We start from the raw sequence: 9121 nt of genomic DNA, 5'->3' as shown, positions 1-9121 counted from the left end.
GTTGCCCATTTGATAAATATACGAAGAAAGGTGAGTTTTCTTTGACTTTAATAGTCATGTAGTAGTAAGAAAAGGGTGAAATTGAAACTTCTTAAAAAATTATAGGGGTAATATTAAGAAATTTTAAAATATAAAGAGTAGGAGTGTAACATTCAATGAATATTGTAAAGGATATTTTACACAAATAACAAACTTGGTGAAGAAGTTACTGGATGCAACCAGGCTGTGATCTCTAGAGAGAGAAGATAGACCCAACGTAAAATAAAAATAAAAAGCAATGAGAGTAAAGAGAAGAGAGCTTGAGGGGGGCAGATTCCTTTGGTTTGCGCAGAGAGGGAGAGGGAGGTGTATGTTTTGGTTTCTTTCTGATCACTTTGGGAGAGACTAGCTTTTGCTTTTTTCCTCTCTTTCTTTTTCTCTGCCTTCATTCACACTCACCTTTATTACATTGCTTGCTCACCAAGTGGACAGCTTGGTTCTTTTCTTGGTTGTCGTACTACGCTATATATAGCACCACCATGTTTCTTACTGCAGTTCCTTGTACCTTTTCTTTCTGCTAATTTCACTGCTGCAACCCTGTTTTCTCTTACTAATTAGTACAACTATCATTTCACTCACCTTTCCTTTGAATCAGGGCTGGGCCTCTTATCTTATTAGCTGGTTTTCTGGGTTTTCTTTCGTTCTTTTTTTTGTTCGTTTTGGGAGATTGTGACATCTGGGTTTTAGTGGTTTGTTATTTGTTGTTAGGGTTTTACTATATATATTTTTGTGAGAGATTTGGGATAGAAGGAGCAAAAGGAGCAGCAAAGAGAGAAAGGACATGGCAGGAGGTGGAGGACCCGCGCCACCACCAAAGCAGGAAGAGCTGCAGCCACATCCTGTTAAGGATCAGCTTCCAAATATTGCTTACTGCATTACTAGCCCTCCTCCTTGGCGTCAGTCTCTCTTTTATTTCTTTTTTTATATATATATTATGGAATATTACATTTATATATATATTTAGTAGCCCATTGCTATGCATGTTATCATCCCATATGATGCTTCTGTTTACACTTCCCCTGTTTTCCTTGTTACCACCTTTTAAATTTTCCTATTCCTGTTTATAAATCCCATGTTTTCTGGTTCCCGTGTTGTTTTATTTGGTCATTATTGTTCTTTTTTATTTGAATCATTTTTGGGTGCTTCATGACTGGTTCAATTGTTCTGAGTGCAAAATCAGTTAATCTCTACATTCTGAGCATTGGGGTTTCTAGTTTTCTTTTGCTTGTACTGGCATTTGTTGTAGTTTTTATGAATTTGATAGAATCCATTTAATTTGCATGTTTATTTGTTTTTCCCTCCTTTGTTTCTTGATTTGATGATACTTGGGTTTGTTTCCAAAAATGCAGCTGAGGCAATTCTTCTTGGCTTCCAACATTACTTGGTCATGCTTGGGACAACAGTGCTCATACCCACTACTCTTGTTCCTCAGATGGGGGGCAGAAATGTAAGCGATTCTGCTCTTTGATGTTTATTGTTTCTGTTATATGAGTTCTGATGTATTTGTTTCTAAATTTATGTGAATTCCTTATTGTTTTCAGGAGGAAAAGGCGAAGATGATTCAAACATTGCTATTCGTGGCTGGATTAAATACGTTTTTGCAAACATTGTTTGGTACTCGCCTGCCTGCTGTTATTGGAGGTTCCTATAGCTATTTGCCGACAACCATTTCGATTGTCTTGGCTGGTCGATACAGTGCCATTGTGGATCCTGTCGAGGTTACCTTTGATTTTTCCCTTGCGTAGATACGGCCTTACTAAACATTTTGTACATTGAACATGATATATATGATTCTTATTCAACTATCTTTTGCGTTGCAGAAATTTGAAAAGATAATGCGTGGAATTCAAGGTGCCCTCATTGTTGCCTCAACTCTTCAGATTGTTGTTGGCTTCAGTGGCCTTTGGAGAAATGTTGCAAGGTTTTATAAATTCTTGTCATTTGTTATTTAAAATCATTACCAGTTGTTTTTTGCAGCGTTCTAATTGAAGTTCACTCTGTTGGACTGCTCTCCTCTCTCATCTAGTTATGTTTTTGTTTTACTTGATTTAGTTCTGAATTGTAATGACTTGGGCATGATATACTAACTTGATTTGCTAATAATTATCAGATTCTATAATTGGGAAAGTCAGTATGGCTTGGTTATACCGAAGAAGTTTCTCAAAATAACATCGATCACTTTACGTTTTGTGTTTCTCTTATACTTGGCCAGGTTCTTGAGTCCATTATCTACCGTTCCTTTGGTTGCTCTATCTGGATTTGGGCTTTATGAATTTGGTTTCCCCTTGGTATGTATTTAAGCTCCGTTCCTCCTCCTTTTGTCTTGTTTAAAACTGCATCTACTACTAGCATTCATTAATGACTTCGGCTTTGGGATTTCTAGCTTGCAAAATGTGTGGAGATTGGACTACCACAGATCATCTTTCTTTTAATATTCTCTCAGGTATAAATCCCTATGTGCTGTGCATTTAAGTGCATTAGAGGACTTTAATGAGAACATCAATGTTTTGGCTTACTTCTTGGAAGTTGTGTATATTTGAGTAAATCTTTGACTACTTTTGCAGTACATGCCCCATTTGATACGAGGGGAGAGGGCTGTATTTGATCGGTTTGCTGTTATATTCTCTGTGGTCATTGTGTGGATTTATGCTCACCTCCTTACTGTCAGTGGGGCATATAAGAATGCAGGACCCACAACCCAAACTAGCTGCCGAACTGACCGAGCAGGAATTATAGGTGCTTCTCCTTGGTAAGGCTCTTACAGAATCTTCATTTAACCTGAACATACTTTGATGTAACATCAAAATTAACTATATGGATGAGTAACTAGGGTTTTTCCTGTAAGCGACTAAGTAAAGTGTTCAATTGTCATCAAAAGGATATTCCCTTAAAGTCACAGCTCTGATTATTGGCTTCAGTATATGTTAGTATGATATGAGTAGATGAATAATTAAAAGGTCAAAATGTAGCATAATTTTCTGTGCTCACCGATCCTCATAGTTGTTTGTATAATGTTGTTTGGTGTAGGATAAGAGTTCCATACCCTTTCCAATGGGGAGCTCCTACTTTTGATGCCGGAGAGGCTTTTGCAATGATGGCTACTTCATTTGTTGCACTAGTAGAGGTTGGTTGCTTTTGGCTAGCTATGACTCAGATGCATTATTAAATATGAATTGGTGCCTTCTCCATTTAGTGTTCCAAATTTCTTTCATTCCTTCAGCTCATGCTTATGGAATCGAACCCAACAAATTTTGAAGCAGGCAGTTTCTCTTCTATTAAATAATTAGATTGCCTCAAATATATATGTTATTTCCCCCCGCATGTATTAAAAAATTCGGAATCACCTTACGTCTGCCTCTTGTTGAACACTAAGAGAAAACCTCTGTTTAACTTGAGTTTTTTACTCCGTGAAATGTTTAACTTGACTACGACACCTTGTTAGGACTTGACAGCTTTTCTTGATTCATTACCTATGAAATTTACTTGCTCATTTTCCACTTTCTGTGGTCAAACAGTCAACCGGTACCTTCATTGCTGTATCTTGATTCATAATCTGTGAAATTTACTCGCTCATTTTTCACTCTGTGTTCAAACAGTCCACTGGTGCCTTCATTGCTGTATCTAGGTATGCAAGTGCAACTCCAGTTCCACCTTCTATACTTAGCCGTGGTGTTGGTTGGCAGGTATAGCTTTTATGTTTTGCAATAAACTTTGCAGTGTACTTATTTCACACGTACACAGACAGAAAATATAGAGGGTACAGTTCTCTTTTAATCAAATTTCTATAGAGTCAATCAAGCTCAAATTTTTACGTGCCCTTTCATATTTTGAACGTACTATACAAGTTGAAACTAAATGATATGACAGAATGATACGATCTCACTGAATTTTCCATGGCTGAAGCTGGACACTCGTTGTAACTGCAATCTGATTGGTTGGCTGAGTGATTTTCCGAAGTGTTTTAACCCTTTTTTTTTATTATCTCTTTCATGTTGATCTCAGGGAGTTGGAATTCTCTTTTCCGGCATATTTGGAACTGGGAGTGGATCATCAGTATCTGTGTAAGATTCATGCGTAGAATCCTCCTTTTCTTTGAACTGAAAAAGCTTTTTAATCTCCCACCAAATTTGTCCTTTTCTATGTCTCCCTTGTACTGGAATCAGAAACTTGCTTCGGTGAACTGCAGTGAAAATGCTGGATTGTTGGCATTGACACGTGTTGGAAGTCGAAGGGTTGTTCAAATATCAGCAGGGTTCATGATTTTCTTTTCCATTCTTGGTGAGTGAATCATGTAACTCTCTCTCTCTCTCTCTCTCTCTCTATTAAAAGTACAATACTGCTTACTTGCTGTTCCCTGCAGGAAAATTTGGAGCTGTTTTTGCTTCAATTCCAGCTCCAATTATTGCAGCTTTATATTGCCTTTTCTTTGCCTACGTTGGTATGTCCTATTGAATTTTTTGAGTTCTTACCATATAATCCAGTTCAAGGCCAAGAAATCACAGTTCTTTCATCACATGAACAGGTTCAGCAGGTCTCAGTATCCTCCAGTTCTGCAACCTAAACAGCTTCAAAACGAAGTTTATTCTTGGGTTCTCTGTTTTCATGGGCCTTTCAATACCACAATACTTCAATGAGTACACAGCAATTCATGGTTATGGCCCAGTCCACACTGGTGCAAGATGGGTAACTGCTTATGAGTCTCTCCCTCTAATCAGATTTTTTGACCAATTTTGTCCCGTTCATTGACGAAGAAGCTCATGATATTGTATCTTCTGACAGTTCAATGACATGATCAACGTGCCATTCTCATCAGAACCTTTTGTTGCTGGCTTCTTGGCAATGTTCTTGGATGTCACGTTGCATAAAAAAGACACAACAACCAGGAAGGACAGAGGGATGCACTGGTGGGACAGGTTCCGGTCATTCAAGACAGACACAAGAAGTGAAGAATTTTATTCTCTGCCTTTCAATCTCAACAAGTTCTTCCCGTCAGTGTGATCTTCCGACATCTAATTTTGAACTTATATTGGTGGCTCTCATGCCCTCGCATGTCTCGTTTTGGGCACTACACTACTAGATGAGCCTTTTCTCCTCATTTCAGATCAACAAAACAAGTAAACTTCAGTGGTATAAATGTATGTATAATTATTGTTTAATTCTTTACTTTTCTTCTAGCTGTCATGTTTCTTCTTAGATCTCAAATTGTTGTAGTAGAGCTTGGTTAGCATTCAGTACTACTCGGGTTGGGCATTCAACCCCCACCCAACCTGGTATTTTTGTTATCTTTTATTTAATTTTGTTAATATAAATAATTATTACAAACCTTATAAATCAAAAATAATTTTTTAATCTTCACTTATTGACTAAATTTTATTTAATAAATAAAAAAAAATCCTTTTCCTTAATTTTTTAAATATATAATAACAATTATTACAATTTTATTTTTTAATTTTATTCAATTCATTCAAATATGAACATTATAACCATGCAAAGTGGATATTTTTTAGTCTTTAAAATTAAAAGAACTCACTGGATAAATTTTAAATTTTTAAAAGGCACTCACTCAATAAAAATAAAAATACATATACTCAAATCTAAAATAAATTAATAAATCAATAAATATAAATGTGGTCAACACATCAACAATTTAATGATTATGTAAGCATGTGCTTAATAGAATCTAATAAAAACACTTGATTAAAAAAATTAAAAGTTCACACATTTAAATAATAAAAATATAAATTGATATACTCGAATACAAAAATTAAAAGTTTACACATTTAAATAATAAAAATATAAATTGATATACTCGAATAAAAAAATTAAAAAGGTATACATACCAAAAATATCATTAACTCCATGTTTTGATGCATTTTGAGAAAATAAATTGAAAGATGGTTTTGCATGATGGTCGGCAAGCTAAGAAAATCAGGACAGAAGCCCCGCCTGAACGACGCGTCAAAGCTTCGCTGCTTGATGATGTGGGAGCCTTCTTTTCCTTATTTGATGCTGCAATTGGGCCGGACTGTGTGCTAACCTGCAACATGGACTAAGTGCTCGGCCCATCTCGAACTTTTGCCCACCCCCCTCCCCCCCTTCTCTCTCTCTCTCTCTCTCTCTCACTGTTTTTTTTTTTTTTTTTATGAATTCATTCCTATTTTCTTTCTGAAAATTATACCAAGTCATGTAAACTTATTTTTATAATTATTATAACAATTTAGGCTTGGTGATTCGTAACCAAGTAAAAAAAACTTTGACAAAAACCTCAATTTGAAAGTAAATAAAGTCGGCTTTTATTAGTCTTTTTGCATCGTTTTATGCCATCATATTATAATTACATAGTTTTAAACCCTTCAATACCACTACCCATACCATGTTGTAATTACATAGTTTTCTTATATTTTTTTTTTTTTGTAGGAATTTTATGTTTATAGAGTACCACATAATTGGAGAACTCCTCAACTTCAGTCACCCTCTATTGATTCTATGTTGCCTCTCCATTCTTTAGGAGGAAGGAATCTAAATATTTCTAGGAGAACTAGACTTCGGCACACAACTCCATCCTAAGTATCTAACCTCCTTTCCATTCCTTTTAGGAGAACTAAACTCGGTGCATGTTCTTTGTCCTGCTTCCACCGAGCTTTAAAATCCTTACTTTTAAGGGTACTCTTCCATGGCTTTTCTTGTTGAGTCATTCACTCATTTTAAGACAGATCCTTGATGCCACTGCAATGTTCCCAGGACACTTCCAAACTTCAATAGGGAATACCGTCCGACCACATATTTTCCCTATTGCCATCTTCTTCAAGGCCTCATTGACTTTAGGAGACCTAATTCTACTGGTGTAGCTGAGGTCCCCATCCTCCTACGGAATCCTAAGTTTCCCAAAGTCATTTGCATGAGGGGAATCGAATAGTTGATCAAAATAGCTCTGCCAAATCTCTTTGATCTCGGTGTCTCTCCTGTAAAGAAATTTGAAATTAATCCTTGACGCACGCTACTTTATTAGGTTCAAGTCTCTACCGCTCCGTTACTTTAGCTGATGTAGATACCCAGTTTTCAACTTTGAGGTACAATCACTCATACAGTACCTTTATTTGTTCATTGATCATTGCGTTTATTTGGCAACGCTTAAGACAGATAGGAGCGTGTATAGCATCCTCGATGGCATGTTTGATGAGAAAATCAAGGAAAAAGCTTTCCGAGCTGGAAATAATCTTTACTGTTCATGTGTCATGAAACAACCTCGGACAAATACTGATGAAAAAGAAAGAAATCCCAAGAAGCAACTGGGCATTCAACAGAGTTAGCCATCAGAATTCAAACGGGGCATCGGTAGGGAAAACAACAGTAGATCAGGCACTTTAAGTTGATGTTTAATTTAGTGAAAGGAAAAAAGGGATTAAGATTTCTATGGATTTTTCTAGATTGACAGCAAGCTGAAGCTGCTGTTTACATGAAGTAAAGATAATTTTTTTAAAACAATATTAAAATAATATATTTTTTATTTTTAATATTAACACATTAAAATAATAAAAATAAATTTAAATAAATTTTTTATTCAAAAGAATGATTTAACCGCAATGTGAAAAATGACCTTAATTTGATGCATATAATATTCCTTAAAAGTGTTTCCACGCAGTGAGACAATTGGCATTCTTGATATGATAAAACATAAGATGGGTATGGGTGACAAGGCGACCACCACACAGCCGTCGTGTCTATTTCTGATTTTTCTGCCAGACCCAATAATTCAATTTTTGTGTCAACTACCTTTTATCTTCACGTATAATGCACGGTAAGCAAAGGTTTCAATCAGCAATTGCAAAAGTTGTGAAAAATGGTTTTTTTTTTCTTTTACCTTGCATGAATTTTCCGTCAAGCCCTGGTACAATATTAGATAATAATATAAATTATATTTTAAAATTTTATTTAATAATTTAAATTATTAAATTAAAATAATTATTTGACATGGTATCAAAGTTTTGATGATCAAATAATCATGAGTTCAAATCTCACCATCCCTATTTATTTGATAAAAATTAAATACAAGATAATGTGAACCTGTATATATTTCAAACCCAAATAGTTTTCATTTGAAGGGATGTGTTAGAAAGTAATTCGAGAGAATGTGTTAAAGTTTTGATGACCAAATGATTATAAGTTCAAATCTCACCATCCCTATTTATTTTCCATCAAGCCCCGTACAATATTAGATAATAATATAAATTATATTTTAAAATTTTATTTAATAATTTAAATTATTAGATTAAAATAATTATTTGACATGGTATCAAAGTTTTGATGACCAAATGATCATGAGTTCAAATCTTACCATCCCTATTTATTTGATAAAAATCAAATACAAGATAATGTGAACCTGTATATATTTCAAACCCAAATAGTTTTCATTTGAAGGGATGTGTTAGAAAGTAATTCGAAAGAATGTGTTAAAGAATAAAATAAAATTTTAAATAACATTATTTTAATACATTTTTAAACAAAAAATTATTTTAAAAAACACTCATTCACCTTGATCTCGAACACACTTTACATTTCCTATTGGAATTTAGACCTTGATACTCTATACATTTAGAAAAATAAAGAGCATATAAATGTAGGGCTTCATTTGAAAAGAGAAAAAAAAGTTGTTCAAACTATTCGTTTTTTTTTTATGTATAAAAAAATATGTTCATGATTATTGCTCAATCTTTTTGTGTTTACCTTCATTTATTTCCCTGTTGTACTTGATTACAAAGTTCCTGCAATCTATTTTTTCCCCTTCCTCGAGCTCATAACCTACTTTGACCCAATTATGTTTTATAAAGTTGCCAATTTATGATTATGAAATCGCATCATAGTAGGATCTTGATCAAAGAGAAGCGTATCACTATCCATAAATTATAGGAGATAATTATTAGTAGGAGAATTTTTTTATTCTTCCATTGATACCTTTAGTAATCTCCTTCTGAAATAATAATGCCACGTCTTTCACATTACAAGTCTTCCAATCATGAATAGCAGTTTTTTTTTATTTGGGGCTATTTGTTTTTTTATTAAAAATATTAATAAAAAAATAAAA

The 9121-nt window shown here is 34.4% G+C and overlaps 1 protein-coding gene across 1 annotated transcript; it reads left to right on the top strand.

Moving 5' to 3' along the window:
• The first annotated feature begins 299 nt into the window (after positions 1-299).
• On the top strand, positions 300-5213 carry LOC133704277 (nucleobase-ascorbate transporter 7-like). The gene is made up of 14 exons (XM_062129060.1): positions 300-935; positions 1389-1486; positions 1581-1757; positions 1860-1960; positions 2252-2327; positions 2423-2482; positions 2604-2788; positions 3067-3163; positions 3636-3722; positions 4042-4100; positions 4226-4317; positions 4400-4477; positions 4562-4722; positions 4819-5213. The coding sequence occupies exons 1-14, from the start codon at positions 821-823 to the stop codon at positions 5035-5037; spliced, it is 1605 nt and encodes a 534-aa protein (XP_061985044.1). The 5' UTR covers positions 300-820; the 3' UTR covers positions 5038-5213.
• Positions 5214-9121: the final 3908 nt, after the last annotated feature.

Source organism: Populus nigra, chromosome 10, assembly GCF_951802175.1.
Source record: "Populus nigra chromosome 10, ddPopNigr1.1, whole genome shotgun sequence".
NCBI classification, from domain to species: Eukaryota; Viridiplantae; Streptophyta; class Magnoliopsida; order Malpighiales; family Salicaceae; genus Populus; species Populus nigra.
The sequence above is the reverse complement of the archived record's forward strand: the minus strand, read 5'-3'. Positions and strand labels throughout refer to the sequence as shown.

Excerpts from the sequence above, each read along its gene's own strand:
- LOC133704277 (XM_062129060.1), top strand. The coding sequence starts at position 821 with ATGGCAGGAGGTGGAGGACCCGCGCCACCACCAAAGCAGGAAGAGCTG. Across the intron at positions 2,789-3,066 it reads ATTATAGGTGCTTCTCCTTG|GATAAGAGTTCCATACCCTT; the intron begins GTAAGGCTCTTA and ends TGTTTGGTGTAG. Across the intron at positions 3,723-4,041 it reads GCCGTGGTGTTGGTTGGCAG|GGAGTTGGAATTCTCTTTTC; the intron begins GTATAGCTTTTA and ends TGTTGATCTCAG.